The sequence below is a fragment of the Syngnathus leptorhynchus genome, chromosome 3, assembly GCF_054491065.1.
Source record: "Syngnathus leptorhynchus isolate UIUO chromosome 3, UIUO_Slep, whole genome shotgun sequence".
Lineage (NCBI taxonomy): Eukaryota > Metazoa > Chordata > Actinopteri > Syngnathiformes > Syngnathidae > Syngnathus > Syngnathus leptorhynchus.
In genome coordinates this window covers 11,214,763-11,233,230 of record NC_141197.1, presented here as the reverse complement: position 1 = coordinate 11,233,230, position 18,468 = coordinate 11,214,763, and the positions used below count along the sequence as shown (strand labels likewise).

Genomic DNA, 18,468 nt, shown 5'->3' with positions numbered 1-18,468 from the left:
AAGAGATAAGCTTGTCATTCTGACCACTACAAATCTGCTGTTGATTCTACCTTCAAAAGAAGTCAACATTCATCTGTCTTGTGGATCTTTTGTCGTGAAGACTGATAGTGTTTACTGTCAAATTTACCTGCCCTGCCTTATGATGAAATTGCGCAGACCATTTTTTTTCCCAGGGGAAATGTAAAGCAACAATGAAATAGCTTGAATAAATAACAGCAGTGCATTGTGGAAAAAAAAAAACAGGCTGACTTTCCATTTAAAATATATATATGGATGGAGCAAAAGAGATATATTGAATGTTGTGCATACCATTTGACCTTTAAGGAGCCAAAAAACACACTTACTACAAATAAAAGGAAGAAAAATACAGATATAAAGGATACATGTATTGGTTGTGTCTCCTCAACGTACATGACCTGTTTTAGAGTTCCGTGATGTATTTTTTGTCAGGTTAATAGAATTATTAAGAATTATATACCCACTGCAGTTTAATGAATGTATTAAGAATTCTACAAAATGGTACCGCATTGCACAATTATATTCTTAAAATAATTATATTTGTAAGTGCAACAGCAAAACAAAAAAGTTTTATTTGGGACTGGTTTTGCATGTTTACACAATTGCCCTTTTCTCTCACGCGCAAAAAAAAAAAAAAAAAAAGAAAGAGCCCGGATGTGTGACGTCATAATAAAGGGACGCTCGCCAAAGGACATGTCCAAACTATTCAAAAACAACTCTTACTAGTGCCCTGAACACACATAACATTAAGACTATGTTTGTTTGTAAAGGAACAGGCGCTACCGGTGCTGCATTGCGGGTTTTTTTCAGGAATCAGGTAGTTGCAAAGTTAAAAAGGCTAAACGCCTTAATGCTAAGTGTTTTCTAACGTTCCCTTCTGTGTTCATCACAGACTGCCATCCGTGGGCAAGCCTGGCGGTGTCTATCTACGCAAACTGAGGGGGAGATCCGCATCGCGAAGGTACTCAAGGAAAAGTTTCCACTGGCGTCATCCCTGAAAGTTGTAGATATCTCTGGTATGTACATTAAAATCCTTCATGATAAATTCTTCATTTTGATTTTGAGTGGAACATTTGAGTTCAAATGAGCCATATATTTAGCTAAAATTAAAAAAAAATTAAAAAATACAATGGTTGAGAAGCACAGTAGAAAACAAAATTACATCAGAGTTAATTGCACTTAATGTGATTCTGCTAGCTGTTTTTATTTTTTTATTTTTTACGGATATACAGGCGGTGAGACGTTTTGGTGATTTAAAATGCCAAAGTAGCTTTTTCAGGTATCTGTACTTGACTTTTCTTACTTTTTTTGGGATGAATTTTTACAAGCTGTTTGACTCCAATGTCTATATCAGTGCCCAAGCTGTATGGCGACTGCACTAAAGTTATAAAAAGTCATAAAAATCCTCCAATCCCTGAAGCACTTACCAGCCTGACATACTATACCTACCTGGCAGGTGAGGAGAGACCAGGATCTATGCCACACACCCTCACCATGTCACCCATATTTTAATAACATCGTCTGTCCAGGTGGCTGTGGGGCCATGTACGAGGTTCACATAGAGTCTAGTGAGTTTACTGGGAAGAGGACTGTTCAGCAACACCAGCTTGTCAATCAGGTAACAATATGAACTGTTGCTTGTTATTACGTGGTATATTCACCAGTCTATTGGGTACAACAGCCAAATTAAAAAGCATCCTAATTCAACCAGTCTACCTAATGTTATGGTCATTGTATGTTATTATACAGATGCCTTTTTGTTATTTGTTTTTGTCAGTGTTATTTTTTTGAAAGATTGCAAATGCTGTCTTTGTAAAACCCCATTTGTTTCTGTTTTGTTTTGTCCTTCCACAGGCACTGAAGGATGAGATTCAAGGAATGCATGGACTCAGAATATTCACCGATATTCCAAAACAATAATTCCACAGAAGCAATAAGTGACTCCACTCAATATTCAGAATTCATGCTATAAATAAGCAGTGACTATGTTTACCTGCTGTCAAGAATCCTTTTGGGACCAGAATATTAGCAACATTCAGGTTTGCAGAATAAACACCAGCATAAACTTGAATATGCCCATATTTTGCTTTTTAAAAGCCTGAATGGGTTGCTCCTTTTCTAACCCGAATATTTGGTCGTATAAAGGCATATTGGAATATCCCTGCGCATGTTCTACCCGCAAGGAATCTTGGTCTTCTGATGACAAGAACTACTTGTATGCATGGAGTGTGGCGCCTGACCCACTCTTGCACACAAGCGGCGATAAGTTGGCCAAACTCAGACACAGCACCACACGATTGGCGCAAGGAGGAAACTGTCATATCAAAGACATGAATATGTGGGTTTCTGACAGGAATAACTTAAGAAGCAGAAATTACTATTTGCGTTCTGTTGTTTTTTTGTGTCTTGATATTTAGAAGGGCATTTCCCAATTGATCACAGCAACTCTACCATAGTAACTGTCTGCCCACGCATTTCAGTTTTTCATAATTTCTCAGAAACCAGAATTTTGACGGCAGGTAAACATAGTCAATGTACTAGGAGCTATTATAGTAGGCACGTTTTTATCACACAGGAAAAGGAGGGCAGCTGCATACGCACAAAACATGAACATATTTATGAAAGTAATGTAATATTGTGGCAATGTTACCAATGAATGTGAGTCAAATGTATAAATTAAAGTCCTTGTATAATTTGAAGGGTTTGAACAATTAATGAATTATTGAATTGTACCCATTATGGCCCTTCAAAGAAGATGGCTGGCGATTGCTGATTGTTAATATCTTTTACCATTAACAGCAGTTGAGCATTTGTCTCATTGTTTATTACATTTAATTCCATAACATAATCGTGTATCCTTAAATATATAAAATGGCATTTGTTGTAAAGGTGATTATATTGAACTGACATTCAAAGCAAAGTAAATCTGAATTTTTACAAGTAATACAGCAAGCTCTAGGACATCAGGGACTCTGCTGCATAAATATCACTCTTCTGATTGAAAACAGATGCTTCTTATTCAACCAAACCAAACCAAAGCAATATTAACCAGAAGACCGTGTTGACTAGTGAGGGCACAGATGATTTTTTTTATTACCAAAAAGAAGAAGGGGGAAAATATGACTTGGCCTAGAATAGCTGAAATTGATCATTCAAGAGATTACCATATTGCATAAGAAGATTTTTCATGTATCTTAATAATTGGCCCTCTGAAAGTGTGTATTTGTGTCTGTAGACTATATTGAGTTATGATGTCATGCATATTTCAGTATAAACGGAAATATTTCTGTAGTGTGTTTGAGGGCATTTCGATGATGAGGTACGTAAACCTGAACTATGTGCAATACTATACAATCAATGCGCTGTCGACGTAAATTTGATTTCCAAGCGTCCCTGAGGGCGTCACACTTGTTGAATGACCGTCCACAACGATGATTTATGAGTTCTATTAAATTGCAGTTGGCGTGTTTGTCCAACAGATGGCGCACTAGACACTCAAGCGATCACATGCACCACCAATTACGTTCAGTTCGTTGCAATGACTAATTAACACAGCTTATCAACGAGCCAAGATGTTGTTGATAATAATAACGTGAGAGGTTCGGGCATCCATGACTGTGTGGAAGAAACACCAGACGACGGGCTGAGTGAGGTTAGCCGTGTACAGCGCCACTATTTCAGGCTGCAGCGCACATCAGTAAGCCGTGAAGAGGTGCGGAGAGACGCACGCAGCCGGGCTTCGACATGGCTCAAGAGGGTGCAGATATGACGGAAGAAACCGAGTGTATCATAGAGCGAGACGCCGGGAAGAAACCGGAAAGCGGGGAATCTTCCGCCAATGTGAAAGAGATGCGGGCGGTGATGTTATCAGCCTTTGGAGGGCTCAACAAACTCCGAGTGACCAAGAAGCTGATGCCAGAGCCTCAGCGCGGTGAAGTGAAGATCCGCGTTAAAGCATGGTAAATATGACCACATTGGTGCTAATTTATTGTTATTATGAAATATATCATTTCAAAGAAATTCATGTTGCACACACAGTAGTAGTATTGTTGTGGAAGCCACAGGTCTTTTTCTAATAGAGAGCAAAGTGACGTTTTAGAACCTATTGAAATCTAATTCAGCCATTCATATTTCTATCTGAACTGTTGCAGTTGGCTTTTTATATCAAAGTTTTGGAAAATATAATTGTAATCTTTTGTATTCAGGGAGAGTGTAATGACAAATGAATATGGCCTTGCATTCAGAGCCTGTGACTCATTGACCATAACATTGCATAAATCTGGTCATCATGGTAAACATACTGTATGGTGACAACACATATCTGTCACGACTCACAGCACGGTTCACTGTTACTTGTATGACCATACTGTAAGATATTCATGTTGCATGTTTTTGTTTTCGCTTGTAGTGTCATGAGGGTTGAATCGCATCATACTGAGTAGGGATGGGCAAGTACCCATCCATACAAGGACGATACCTGCCTTATCTTTAAGTATCGAGTTTTGTGGAGGCTGCTGATATCAGGCATCGATACTTAGGGCAAAAAAAATCTGACATTGCGTAAGTCCTTCTTGACACTAGTGGATGCTATACTGTATCACTGACGCATCAGCGAATCATCAGAAAAATTGTTTTGTTCATAATGTTTTGTTATATGAAATTTTATATATCAAGCATCAGCCGGGCAAACGTTCGGTTGCAAATGTTCATTTCAAGACAACATGAATAACTTAATATTACTTTGAATTGGTCAAAATGAATTTGGTAGATAGAAGTCATTCTCTGTAAACATGATGGGTGCAAACGTGTGAATATTTGATTCACATAAACACATTTTTATCGCAATTGAGAGATCGAGTAGGTTTTTTTTCGATATTCGTAGAATATCAACAAGTACTCAGATTGAAATATTTGTCCTCACACTCTGTCTGAAAGAAATAATATCAGTGCATCCCTAATGAATACCTCTCTGACAGTGTCAAATAAAAACAGGCTATTATTGTCTTTGTAAGGGCAGAATTGTCTATCTCTGGAGGAGCTGTAATAAGATAATAAGATCTGAACTTGATGCCTCAGAACTGTGAGGCAGAGGATTTGATAATGATCACACCATTTATGTGATTTGCTACCTGTCATGATAATTGATGTCGCATTAGGACTTCACGATGGCACAACACATTATTCATCACACACAATTATGCCATGTATTGGATTTTTCAGTGGTTTAAACTTCCTGGATTTGATGGTGCGTCAGGGGACGATTGATAGTCCCCCAAAACCCCCTCTTGTTCCTGGCTTCGAATGCTGCGGGATCGTCGAGTCCGTGGGTGAAAACACAGATAGATTTGAGGTAGGTCAACATGAGGAAGTAACGCCCAGAGTATTATTATGAATCCACACACAGAGTACAAAAGTCTGCTGAAACAAACTAGCATTATTTAAAGTGTGCATAACTTGTTTTTTTTTTTTCCTTTAGGTATCGCTACTACTATATATACTTGAGTATTTCTTTTTCTCAAGTCTTTTTACTTGTGATGCCGGCATTTCAAAATAGATATGGACTTTCTACCCTTTTCAAAATATGATTGTTGCATACTGTGTCGATAACAAAATAATGTAAGAATCATGTAAATTGCAGGTGGGATCTTGATCGTTTGAGATGTGAAAAAACAGGGAGTGCAGCGAGATGGAGAAACATGAACCAGGGAGGATGAATCAAAATGACACAACAGATACAAAGAAGCAAGATCGTTCCCTCCCTTTATTTTAACTTGAAAATATGTCTTCTGAATTTGACACAGTGTTTTTACAAGCCTGCAAATTTGAATGATTAAAAGTAGGACCAGTCATCGTATAAAAGGAGGCTTCAAAATCTCAAAATAGAGTAATTCTCTGTGCTCTCAAATGCTGTGTTAATTGTCAAATACCATTACTATGACTTTAAAAAAAAAATCTTTGTCGAGTATCTTATGTCTAGACAAAACTACGTGCCTCTGGCGGCTGGAAAACAAGGTGCTCGAAAGTGCAAAGCCCCTGCTGCCACACTGGCTGTAGAGTTTGACAAAAAAAAGAAAATTCTCCCCCCCCCCCCCCCCCCTCCTTGCTGTTCTGCTTTCCTCTGTGTGATGTGCGACAGATAACGAGGTTCTCCAAAGCATCTACGTCAGCAGACTGTCAGACGGAAAGATGTATTTTTGGGGTGCAGGCACACCTAACTAGCTAACTGCACATCACAATTGCACCAGATAAACCCAAGTCAGTCACTGACCGCCGTTTTAGTCAAAAATCGGGAAAACACAAGTTATGGAAAAATAGTATTACATTCCACAATTGAATTGTGCACACGTATTGTGCATTTATTTTTGAAACATGTTTAGGAAGGAATGTTTGAATTCACTCCAAATGGTCTTTAAGTAGACACTGTGACTTACTTTTGCCACCTCTCTGTTTGTGACTTGCTTCTTTCAGATAGGAGACCGAGTCATGGCATTTGCCAACTACAATGCCTGGGCAGAAGTTGTCTGCACACCAGAGGAGTTTGTCTACAAAATGCCCGATGAAATGACTTTTGCAGAAGCTGCGGCGTTTGCTCTGAACTTTGTCGCTGCCTACATGATGCTTTTCGAGATCTCCAAACTCAGAGAGGGAATGGCGGTGCTGGTGCACTCAGCTGGGGGTGCTATTGTAAGTCCTTAATGGTCATGTCATACAGGTCACAACGTTATTTATGGACCCCATTATTTGGCACATATGCGCAACCAAAGTAATAGGCCTTACGATTATGAATGGATGTAGTGGTGATAAGTAGTGTCACAGATTCATTCGTATTGGAATGTCACCATAGCACTAAATGTTATGAACAAAAGAATTCTTTTCTTCAAAATGTATTTGGAATTTTTCAAATGAATATTTTATTATGGAAGAGTATGAATTTGATTTCATATGAAATTGGGACTTCTGCTCAGTTGTGTAAACACTCTGGCAGCTGCTGATAAATATTTTTTCCACGTTCTTGTTGTGTTCAGGGTCAAGCTGTGGCTCAGCTGTGCTCCACTCTTCCTAACGTCACCGTCTTTGGAATCGCCTCAAGTTCAAAACACTCGGCTATCAGAGATTCTGTCACTCATCTCTTTGACAGAAACATTGATTACATTCAAGAAGTCAAAAAGTAAGCGTGTACTGATGATATTTTTCAAACTATCAGACATTGGCCGCTTGTGGTGATAGAAATGGACTTCACAGAGCGAGGTTCACCTGTCTAGTGGTTTGTCGTCATGGTCCCCATGGCAACAAAAGACTAATCCCAGCGTCACAGTGGAGGTCTGCAATCGAGCCAATCGGAGGCTGATTCATGATAGCCTGTATTTCGAAATTGGGAGATTTTATTTCATAGCGTATTCCTCTTCATACACCTTTTTTTCCTGTCCCACATATATACGTGTGTATGTATATACATAAATAGATGTAATATTATATAGGTTGGAATGAACACTTGTTTCATGCCTGCCGCCAACATATCAAGAGTAGTGGTGGATTAATTTGCCTTTCATCCCCCTGGACCACACATTCCACCCAGGATCAAGACCAAAGTACAATTAAATGAGTCTGTTTTACAAAAGGGAATCACAAGACCACCAAGCAGTTTAGGTGTCCAGGTTTTAAAGCAGAAAGTTTGGAATTTAGGTCCCCATGAGAATGGCATGCCTTTCATCCTTCTGTATTGTCTGCTTTTAATCATGTTCATTTGATGCTATTGATCACTTGTGGCTGTGATTATGCAATGACGTGGGTTGTTTCATTTCATATTCAACGACAGTATTCTTTAAAACATGAGTTTAGATATGGTTTTTATTTCATGTTAACATTCATATTATTTTGATGATCATTTCATTATTTTTTCCGATGAAACTTCACTTTGGCACTCTTTTAGGATATCTCCGGAGGGAGTAGACATTGTGTTGGACTGTCTATGTGGGGAAAACACAGGAAAAGGCCTCTGTCTGCTCAAGCCATTGGGAACGTACATTCTCTATGGTAAGAACTATACTGTCAAAAATATATAAATATTGTAAGCTTCTGTGACATTATGTACACTTTGAACAAAACATTCATCTTAAATGTATGCTATTCGTTGTCGTACATAATATTTATTGTTGGCCGTATATATATATAGAGAGAGAGAGCGAGAGAGAGAGCCTTGGCATATTGAATAGAATTGTAATTCCGTTGAATCGAACCAAATCGTTTCACTTAATGAACTGCTTGAATCAAGAAACATACCAAATTAGCCTTTTATTGGGAGGATGTACATCCTTAACGTTCTTTCTTGTTCTTTCATCCCTTAAAAGGAAAAATAACTGAAGTTGACACTGATGGTAAAAGAAGTAGTTGCCCAATTGAACTTGTTATTTCAATGGAAACCTCGGCCGACCGTCACCTGTCTGAGCTTGCATAAGTAATGCCCCATACATAAATAATAGCCTGGGAATAAAATATATTCTCAGTCACAGCTGAGCTTCTTATCCAGCCCCTATTAATCACTTGAATTTTCGTCAAAGCGCATGAATTAACCGACACAATTACCACCCAATTAAGGATTAGTGCTAGTTATATTGCAAAGGCATGCTTGCATGGACGCTGATTTCTAAAGGTGCCAATTGTTCCTCCCCCTTCTTCATGCTTAGCTTGTTATTATTGTCCAGTCACCTCTGCCCAGCCATTTGCACAGCGCACAAAAATCCTTTTATTTTTGTTTTTTCAGGCGCATCCAACATGGTAACTGGGGATACAAAGAGTTTCTTCAGCTTTGCAAAATCCGTGAGTCAGAAATTCCATCTGTCGTCGTCAATTGAAGCAGACGGCCCTCTAACACCATTTTACAACAAATGAAACACTCAATTCTCAACCGAATTGTATATCGCTCTGACACATGCTGTTATTTCCCCCAAGTGGTGGCAGGTGGAGAAGGTGAACCCTATCAAACTCTATGAGGAGAACAAAGTCATGGCCGGGTTTTCCTTGCCCAACCTCCTCTTCAGGCAGGGAGGATCCAGTTTGGTGAAATCAGTGATGGACAAACTCTTGTGCCTCTACAACCAAAAGAAGATTAAGCCAGTTGTTGATTCTCTGTGGGCTTTGGAGGAGGTAAGAATCATAATCCGATTGAAGAGGTCTGCTGTAAAACATCAATCCTCTATGCTGCTAATCATGTTCAGGGTTACAACAGGGGCGAGATCGGATTAAGGCAAAAGACAGACTGCATCCGGGACCGGTTGCCCGTCACTTACTCGTGACGTTGGGCACACTGCAGTAAGCTTGTGTCAACCATTACCTGATTAAATAACAAGATAGCAATGACGTTTTTTTCTAAAAGCAATGTTCAACGGATCTAAAAATCCACACAGACCTGTGCAAAGGTTTTAAATCCTTTGAACGAATCAACTTTTATTGCAGACCAAATACTAGTTGCTGTGAGCACAAAACAAAAAGCACAAAGGAAAATTGAAGAAAAGCCTACTCGAACAGCTAAACTTCATTTAAGCCATTTAAAATGATAGCAAGTGTGCGATGACTCCAATTTAACAAGAGTTTGAATTTGACTGATTCATTCTGAAGCCGCATCCCAGTGAGAAGAGGGTGTGCACACTTGTACAACGACATAGTTTTAGATCATCTTTACTTTTACGTCCCCTCTTAAAATGTTTTACAGGCAATTGGCCATATTACAAGATTTGAAATGACAAATCCCGGTGCCAATGTTGATATCACCAAAATCGGGCATGGGTGTGTAGACTTTTTATATCCACTGTACACATCATGGACAGCAAATTCTCTTGATTTTATGTGGGATGCTGTCAGCTGTGGACGTTCTTCCACAGATGGTGGGTAGGTTGTGCATCTCCCTGCTGCACAATTATTTTGCTCTCACACAAAAAGCAATGGAACACACATCAATCACTTCAACACGATTCATTTTGGGTTTATTTAGACTAAATGAATATTATTTTCCACCTTCAACTTCTCAGATCTTCTTCCTAACCATGTTCATTTGTAGACTTGCAGTTGACTCATTTCACTTCATCTTTTTTTTTTTTTAAGTGGGAATCAAATGATTCAAAACTTTTCCCTTCCTTGGCCCGCACTTATACAACCCACTACCATAAAATATATATATATATATATATATATATATATATATATATATATATATATATATATATATATATATATATATAAATTAGATATGTGCGATTTAAAACTATGTCAATAAGTAGTCAATTAGTGAACGACAACATGGCGTATGTATGGCATACAGTCTTATTAGAGGTGCTGTGAAACTCACGATGAGTCATCTCAAATATCAACTCAATTACTATCGGTTGGTTGAAATTGGGAAGTCGGTTTACGGTTCAATGCAGGTATATTTACAGCGATTTAAAAAATATCCTAGCATGTTGGGTATGTGTGGGGAAGGCATAGCGGTCACTTGAGAGGAAATGTTCACCATAGAGTACTGAGCCTGTGACACATGTGGCATTGGTGGTGTAGTGGTTAGCATAGCTGCCTTCCAAGCAGTTGATCTGGGTTCAATTCCCAGCCAATGCAACTCCTTGGGAAATAGATGTTGCATGTGGGAGCAACTCTAAGACTATTTATTAAAAACAATAAAGTACCGCACAATCTCAAACACACTGCAGTTTTCTCTGCACACTTGAGAGGACGTTGTTCACCATTGAGTACTGAGGATGTGCAAAAACAGAGCATTGGTGGTGTAGTGGTTAGCATAGCTGCCTTCCAAGCAGTTGATCTGGGTTCGATTCCCAGCCAGTGCAAGTCTTTAGGAAATGTATAAGTCACATGTGGGAGCGACCGTACTACTTATACAATTAATTGAAAACAGAGCCGCACAATCTCAAACATACATTTTCACTGTGTACTCACTATGGAGAAAAAATATTCACGATTGAGTACTGAGCGTGTAATACATGCAGCATTGGTGGTGTAGTGGTTAGCATAGCTGCCTTCCAAGCAGTTGATCTGGGTTCGACTCCCAGCCAGTGCAAGACTTTGGGAAATGTATAAGTCACATGTGGGAGCGACTGTACTACTTATGCAATTAATTGAAAACAGAGCCACAGAATCTCAAACATGCATTTTCACCGTGTACTACTCACTATGGAGAAAAAATATTCACCATTGAGTACTGAGCGTGTAGTACATGTAGCATTGGTGGTGTAGTGGTTAGCATAGCTGCCTTCCAAGCAGTTGATCTGGGTTCGATTCCCAGCCAGTGCAAGTCTTTGGGAAATGTATAAGTCACATGTGAGAGCGACTGTACTACTTATGCAATTAATTGAAAACAGAGCCACAGAATCTCAAACATACATTTTCACTGGGTACTCACTATGGAGAAAAAATATTCACCATTGAGTACTGAGCGTGTAATACATGCAGCATTGGTGGTGTAGTGGTTAGCATAGCTGCCTTCCAAGCAGTTGATCTGGGTTCGACTCCCAGCGAGTGCAAGACTTTGGGAAATGTATAAGTCACATGTGGGAGCGACTGTACTACTTATGCAATTAATTGAAAACAGAGCCACTCAAACATACATTTTCACTGTGTACTACTCACTATGGAGAAAAAATATTCACCATTGAGTACTGAGCATGTAGTACATACAGCATTGGTGGTGTAGTGGTTAGCATAGCTGCCTTCCAAGCAGTTGATCTGGGTTCGATTCCCAGCCAGTGCAAGTCTTTAGGAAATGTATAAGTCACATGTGGGAGCGACCGTACTACTTATACAATTAATTGAAAACAGAGCCACTCAAACATACATTTTCACTGTACACTATGGAGAAAAAATATTCACCATTGAGTACTGAGCGTGCAATACATGCAGCATTGGTGGTGTAGTGGTTAGCATAGCTGCCTTCCAAGCAGTTGATCTGGGTTCGATTCCCAGCCAATGCAAGTCTTTAGGAAATGTTGCTGCTGCGAAGATTCTATCACATAGGTTGCATTTAACTTCTGTTCAAGGAATCATCAACATTCAGTGAAGCACATTCATTTTGAATGTGCACTCCAGGTATGTTGGGATTTTTGATTCAGTTCGGTCAGCGTGGGGACGAGCAGCCCTTGTTGTTTTCAATGCACTGGAAAGCTCTCCATTGCTCCAGTATGCGTGTATTTTTTAACCTCCCCTTGCTGACTTCAGGTTTGTCTTTTTCATGGAAGAAATCTATTTTGTTGCGGTCATTAAACCTTGGCAAAATGCAGGAACCATTCATTGAACGGGGGGGGGGGAGGATGGTGTGGGATGCATTGTCAGGGCCTCATTTGTTCATATGCCCAGAAGGAGAATTTACAGCCTAATTGTTTCTGTGTTGACTATGGTAACCTTTTCTTGCTGCTGGAATGAATAGCTTGTTGCGTCATTGCATATGATCGTGAGCGGCATAACTTCATTTCTAATTTCTTTTTTTTCACAATCATCACCTTCTTTCACAATTTTTAATTGAGGAATATAAAAATGTTAAGCTGATTTAGTGTTTCATGATATAATGCAGCGGTTCGGGAAATGAATGAACGAACAAACGAATAAACGTACAAACGAATGAACGAATGAATGAACGAACGAACGAACGAATGAATGAATGAATGAATGAATGAATGCATGCATGAATGAATGAATGAATGATATAATGCATTAGTTTGAATATTCTGTGCTGCAACATGAGCCAGATTTTGACCTATTTTCACTCATAGCTGGTGTTGTCTTCAACAAATGAATCTATGAGACACAATAGCTTCCAAACAAAGCGGGGCATTCAATAATGTCCCTCTAATGAACTTTTGGGCAACAACATTATTTTACCTTACAATAACAGCTTTAAAATCATTCAAATGGTGGTCGACTTGCCCTAATAAAGAGAATTGCGTCTCTGTCATTTCCATGGGGACCCCACATCACTCACTTTACTGGACTATAAACAAAAATACAGGATTAGTGCGAGCCCTATCATTAGTGCTAATGTTCCAGGACTGCACATACATTTGCGTTGACTTTGCCTTCTGGTTGACCGTGTTGATAGAAGTTGTGGAAAGGGGCTTTCTGATGAAGCGGCTGTCCCCGCGACTCACTGTAGAAAATGACTGGAAGAAAATAAAATTGACATTTACTTTTTTTGTCAGGTTAAGGAAGCCATGCAGAGAATTCATGACAGAGGCAATGTTGGAAAACTCATTCTGGATGTCGAGAAGTCGCCTACTCCCTTGGTAACAGCAATTTCTCTAAAACTTATTCTGAAAACACATTTATGTGTGACTTTAACTAATAATCGTGACAATATTATTCAATGCACATACATAGTATTAATAAATTTGGTTTATTATACAGTGGCGCCTTGACTCATGAGTTTAATTCAATCCTCCACCACCACACAGGTAACTGAAAACACTTAATCCTCAAATCTCTTCCCCCGAATGAATGGGAAGATCATGAATCTGTTTCAGTCCCCTAATAAAACAGACCAAAGCTATTGTTTTTAATAACAAAAGTAGCAGAGATTGTAAACAATGTGTGCATTATAAATTATCCACTGTGCAGCTCCCACCAGGGGGAAGTATGATATGTACGTATGGATATACTGCAGACAAAGACGGTCACAGCTCCTCAGTAAACTGCAGTAAAGTCGACAGCCGCTATTTGTGGGGGATAAAGTTTGGCCTATCTATTTTTTCACTGCCATTGCTTGGGTTACTTTTAAGTCAAGGTACCACTGTATACTGTATTATTACAACAATATATGATGAATAACAATCAATATCAAATGACCAAAAAAAAAAAAAAAAACACGCTTCAACATTTGATAAGTAAAATGTAGAAATAAAAGGTAGAGATGAATGGGTCATTGTACTTTTGTGTTGAGTAAGAACTTCATTATCACTGATGGACCAATAAATCCTTCTATCCCCCCCCAACCGACCCCCCCTCTCCCATCAGATGGCCAGTGACAGCACTGAGACCAGTGAAGCGGGGGAGGAGGAAGAGGAGCCTGAGGGGGACAATGACAGCAAAGAGCGCATGCCTTTTATCCATTAGAACGAAACTAAAATGCCACGTCGGGTCACGCTGAGAGAGTTGTTTGTGTGTTTGTGCATGTAATGTACTCATGTTCTGTTTGTTACCTGTTGTTACTTCCAGATAGAATGTTTGGAAATTGACCTGCTGCATTTTGTGCATGTGCAAAGTATGAAGTGCATTGTTTTGTTTTGTTTCGCCACAATCTAGTGAATAGGTTAAACTCCTTATATGGATTAATATACATTTAACCTTGCTTACCATTCAACAAATAGACAACTTTAGATTGAATAGAGAGTCAATCAGTTGAACAAAAAAGTGAGGTGAAATATGAATGATGGTCAAAATGCATGAATGTAGAGTGTTCTTTTTAAGCAACCCTACAGGCACCAACGTCATCATCATTTATTATGGAATCACGTGTGCCTTGTGTTTCATACTTGAAATGTTTACCCTTAATGTCAAGCTACGAGTCAACAAATGCATCGGCACAATATCGACTAAAATTTAATTAATAAATAATAAAAGTTAAAATTAATCACGTTAATATTTGTAGTAATTAATGCGGTGATTGGACTGATGAAAAAAAATGACCAACATAGGTTTTGTTTGTTACATAATAATGTAAACGGAAATGAAAACACTAGAATCCAAAAAGACTTTTATTTTACGAGACAAATTATGAAATAAGAGAAATAGAAATAAATCTGAATGTCTGTAAAAAAGAAAAAAATAATAATGATGGTGATTTCTTCAGTCAGACTGCCAGTTGGAAAATACTTTTTTTACCTGTTTGACCAAAGTTACTGTATTTACTGTCTGGTGCCTCAAAATAAACATGCCCTAAGAGATTGTTTATTTTTACAATCAACACAGGCCATCAAAATTAGAAAAAATATCAAATGCAGGGAACACTATCAACACCTTGACGACAAAGAAATGGGAAACTTGAATCGCTTTTCACACAACTGGATGTATTTTCTCAAGTGCCAACTGATTGAAAAGTTGTTGTTAAAATGTCCAGCAACTCATTCAAATTAAAACTTACTTAGAAATCAAACATTGTTTATGCTACAAATGACTTAACAGTAAGTATGAAATTTTTCGTTTAATATAGGTAATCATTATTGAGTAGAAATATATTTGATATGAATGTTTGTAGGAGAAAAGGTAAAGGTGCATGCTTTGGAATATGTGTGTATGTTTGTGTCAACGTCTCGTCATGAATTATCAGGGGAAAAAAAGGAAAAGGCAAGTATTTAGCTTTTACTTTATTTCTTACCTGTGGTCGACTACTTTTGTCCAGTCTTGCAATCTGTCATTGTGGACTTTGTTTATATGAAAATAAATGGATCTGCAAAGAAGCCGACTGAGGAAGTTTTCATTTTCCAGCTTTGAATATAATTATAATAATTATGATAAAATGATAGATTAATTATAATTACTTATAAATATAATTATTATAATAATTTAAGAGTAGAAATGATTACTATTGACAAATGTTCATATATGCTCACAGTCGAAGGGTATTGGGTCATTTTTCTAGTCTATGCCTAGTCTACAATGGTTATTTGCTTAAATGTTCCCTGATTGACTGGACCAGTCCATGGTGTACCCAAAGTCAGCCGGGATAGGCTCCACCTCGTTCACCCTTGACCCAAATGAAGACAAGCGCTCTGGTAAATGCTTGGATGGCTAAATAAAATAAAGTGGTCATCAGCACCAATCCAGTGTGTGCCCAGTACAGGCTGAATTGCCATATTATTCAGCACATGTACTCATTGAAAGCCACTACAAGATCTGTATCAAAAAATATGCCTGGTGTAAAACAAGGCTGTTTTATCAGTGCATAGCTGCATGTCGTTAAAGTAGAATCAAATAAAATAATCCTTTAATGATCCACAGAGGAGAAATTTCGGTGTTACAACAGCGCACACTGGAGAAATAAATAAAAATAACAATGAATAAATACAACAACAAAAAAATGTATGTATGAGAAAATGTTATGCAAAAAATTGAATTAAAACATGGATTAAGTCTATGTAGGCAGTGGTGGTCTTATCTTGAATGAGAGAGACCTTTGCCAGACACACATTAATGACAAACGCACTGACGGCAAAGACGACTTGAGTGCTATATATTATTAAAGACATTTTGACAACAACAAAAAACAGCTCCACCAACCAACAAGGTTGCTTATGTCAAACGTTTCATTCCTGTCTTCTAACAAGTTGACTATGACATTCGTTACTTCATCAAAAGCAGCCATTGCACATCCAAATGTGCCAAAGAGTCAAAAATCTTTCCAGTTTGTCAAATGAAAGGACACACTGCTCAGTGCACCGTGTCCCAAGTCAATATTTCTCACAAATCCCAACACAAGCAAGACATTATTTGTCCCTCCACCCCAATATCTCCAATATACCTCCTCCTTGTGTTTGGAAAAAAAACATCATGTGGGCCAATGCAGTGGCAGGGCACAGAGAGCTAGTATATGCCGGTCTGTCCTCAGACTTTTCGACTCCTTTCACGGCAGCACAAGGTGTAGTAGTGTGCGCAGCCTCCAGCATGGCACGTCTGGGCCTACCCGTTTTTGTGGCACTGTGCTTTTCTTTGCTTCACTCCAGCTCCGGACGCCCGCCTCGCATAAGGAAGGCCGTATCGCCTCGAGCAACGGGTAACCATGATCACACATCAGACTACGATCACAAAAAAACATCCTGACCTCATTATATTTTCTTCTTCTATGGGGACCTGCAGAGGACGATGATGTGAAGGGCCAGCTGGAGAAGTTGTGGCGGGAGGTGAATTTGCTTAAAGAGATGCAAGCTTTGCAGACAGGTACTTTTCCCAAAATACTGTCTCTGGACTAATTGGGTCTGTTCATTTTGAGCCTGAAGTTTGTTTCGTTTTATTTTGTTCATGGATGTCCAGTCTGGGGAGTCTAATTAATAACACATCATGATGAAATGAATGTTTTATATTTATTTTCTTGTAAAATCCAAACAAGCTGCAGCAACCCTTGTCTCAGATTGCGCAATCCCTCACTAAAGTGGGTTGAGGAAGTCTTTTTTTTTTTTTTAAATCCTCGATGTAATATTTATATGCATTCATATTTTCCATTGTCAGGCTAATGTAATTAATATTTGTGTCGTGTATTTAATTTGGTTGATGCATGTAAAGAATATGGTGAGGCAGACAGTATGCCTCACAAAGATTACCATTACACAAGCAGTTGACTGGGGCACTTACATTTTTGATACAAACAATAAAATATAGTGTCTCTTTTCTCAGTGTGCCTCAGAGGCATCAAAGTTCACAGGAAGTGCTATCTCACGGTCGAGGAACCCAAACACTACCACGAGGCTAACGAAGACTGCATCGCACAAGGAGGAACTCTTGCCACGCCGCGAGATGCGATGGAGAACAATGACCTTCGAGATTATGCCAAGAGGAGCTCCCCTGGCTCCAAGGACTTCTGGATCGGCGTGGCAGACATAGTGAAGGAAGGCCAGTATGTTGACGTCAATAGTCAACCCGTCAGCTACCTCAACTGGGACCGCTCCAAGAAGCAGCCCACAGGAAGCAAGCGGGAGAGCTGTGTCTCTCTTTCAGTGGCCGCACAGGGCAAGTGGTATGACGAGGTGTGTCGCAGTTTGAAAAAGTACATTTGTGAATATGTCATTCCCTAAAGACAACACGCGTTGATGCAGGTCAAGAGGTGATAAGCCAAAGATAGTATTACAGTATTTCCTCAAATAGTGGCTGTCCGTGAGACAAATTCAATTCCTTCAAAAAGACAAAATTTGCGCTCTGACATATGACTGTATTTCACCCTGAGTATGCTTGTAATACTTTTAATGTTTTATAACTTTGTTTTTAAATTTGAAAAACAGTAGCCTACAGTATTGTAGTCAGAGCTGTCAAATATTACGAATTGTCTGTATTTTGGTACAGAAATCTCTAAACGGCAATTTGTTACGCCCTGTAACATTGATTGTTCAGGATATTAATTACCGTGTCGGGCCACCAAGACACATGTTATGAACAAATGCGATGAATAACTTGACTATAACACTATACAAAAAATAAAATGAACTGCTTGTCCACATTGAACAGTATTGGAGTATTGGAGTATTGGAGAATGCTTAGTGCTAACTATTTCAAGCTAGATGTCTTGGATAAACAAACATGAGGGTCACAAGTTCAAAAAGATAATTAGATCACTCCACAACATTGTGTAGCCTTGTTTGTGTTGTGTGTTCTCAGTCATAATAGACAAATCTTCTGATCTTCAATTGCGAACTGACATTTCTTCGTAGAAGTCTCTCATCAATACAATACACAAATTCCTCGATATTTGTAAAT

At 38.8% G+C, this 18,468-nt stretch overlaps 3 protein-coding genes and 7 non-coding genes across 10 annotated transcripts; all 10 read left to right on the top strand.

Moving 5' to 3' along the window:
• The first annotated feature begins 673 nt into the window (after positions 1-673).
• On the top strand, positions 674-2,717 carry bola3 (bolA family member 3). Its single transcript, XM_085908381.1, has 4 exons — positions 674-835; positions 911-1,034; positions 1,548-1,636; positions 1,873-2,717. The coding sequence occupies exons 1-4, from the start codon at positions 773-775 to the stop codon at positions 1,936-1,938; spliced, it is 342 nt and encodes a 113-aa protein (XP_085764507.1). The 5' UTR covers positions 674-772; the 3' UTR covers positions 1,939-2,717.
• Positions 2,718-3,762: 1,045 nt separating this feature from the next.
• Positions 3,763-15,445, top strand: vat1l (vesicle amine transport 1-like). The gene is made up of 9 exons (XM_085907614.1): positions 3,763-3,977; positions 5,239-5,368; positions 6,487-6,702; positions 7,044-7,186; positions 7,949-8,052; positions 8,780-8,835; positions 8,968-9,162; positions 13,212-13,295; positions 14,023-15,445. The coding sequence occupies exons 1-9, from the start codon at positions 3,763-3,765 to the stop codon at positions 14,119-14,121; spliced, it is 1,242 nt and encodes a 413-aa protein (XP_085763740.1). The 3' UTR covers positions 14,122-15,445.
• On the top strand, positions 10,552-10,623 carry trnag-ucc (transfer RNA glycine (anticodon UCC)). Its single transcript has one exon. It is a non-coding gene; the product is annotated as a tRNA-Gly (tRNA).
• trnag-ucc (transfer RNA glycine (anticodon UCC)) lies at positions 10,779-10,850 on the top strand. Its single transcript has one exon. It is a non-coding gene; the product is annotated as a tRNA-Gly (tRNA).
• On the top strand, positions 11,009-11,080 carry trnag-ucc (transfer RNA glycine (anticodon UCC)). The gene has a single exon. It is a non-coding gene; the product is annotated as a tRNA-Gly (tRNA).
• Positions 11,242-11,313, top strand: trnag-ucc (transfer RNA glycine (anticodon UCC)). Its single transcript has one exon. It is a non-coding gene; the product is annotated as a tRNA-Gly (tRNA).
• Positions 11,472-11,543, top strand: trnag-ucc (transfer RNA glycine (anticodon UCC)). Its single transcript has one exon. It is a non-coding gene; the product is annotated as a tRNA-Gly (tRNA).
• On the top strand, positions 11,699-11,770 carry trnag-ucc (transfer RNA glycine (anticodon UCC)). Its single transcript has one exon. It is a non-coding gene; the product is annotated as a tRNA-Gly (tRNA).
• trnag-ucc (transfer RNA glycine (anticodon UCC)) lies at positions 11,919-11,990 on the top strand. The gene has a single exon. It is a non-coding gene; the product is annotated as a tRNA-Gly (tRNA).
• Positions 15,446-16,668: 1,223 nt separating the features above from the next.
• On the top strand, positions 16,669-17,792 carry clec3a (C-type lectin domain family 3, member A). Its single transcript, XM_085908070.1, has 3 exons — positions 16,669-16,777; positions 16,861-16,941; positions 17,395-17,792. Exons 1-3 carry the CDS (start codon positions 16,669-16,671, stop codon positions 17,790-17,792), a joined length of 588 nt encoding a protein of 195 aa, XP_085764196.1.
• The last annotated feature ends 676 nt before the right edge of the window (positions 17,793-18,468 follow it).

Excerpts from the sequence above, each read along its gene's own strand:
- bola3 (XM_085908381.1), top strand. The coding sequence starts at position 773 with ATGTTTGTTTGTAAAGGAACAGGCGCTACCGGTGCTGCATTGCGGGTT. Across the intron at positions 836-910 it reads GGGTTTTTTTCAGGAATCAG|ACTGCCATCCGTGGGCAAGC; the intron begins GTAGTTGCAAAG and ends TGTTCATCACAG. Across the intron at positions 1,035-1,547 it reads GAAAGTTGTAGATATCTCTG|GTGGCTGTGGGGCCATGTAC; the intron begins GTATGTACATTA and ends TCGTCTGTCCAG.
- vat1l (XM_085907614.1), top strand. The coding sequence starts at position 3,763 with ATGGCTCAAGAGGGTGCAGATATGACGGAAGAAACCGAGTGTATCATA. Across the intron at positions 5,369-6,486 it reads AAAACACAGATAGATTTGAG|ATAGGAGACCGAGTCATGGC; the intron begins GTAGGTCAACAT and ends TGCTTCTTTCAG. Across the intron at positions 7,187-7,948 it reads TACATTCAAGAAGTCAAAAA|GATATCTCCGGAGGGAGTAG; the intron begins GTAAGCGTGTAC and ends GCACTCTTTTAG.
- clec3a (XM_085908070.1), top strand. The coding sequence starts at position 16,669 with ATGGCACGTCTGGGCCTACCCGTTTTTGTGGCACTGTGCTTTTCTTTG. Across the intron at positions 16,778-16,860 it reads CGTATCGCCTCGAGCAACGG|AGGACGATGATGTGAAGGGC; the intron begins GTAACCATGATC and ends GGGGACCTGCAG. Across the intron at positions 16,942-17,394 it reads GATGCAAGCTTTGCAGACAG|TGTGCCTCAGAGGCATCAAA; the intron begins GTACTTTTCCCA and ends CTCTTTTCTCAG.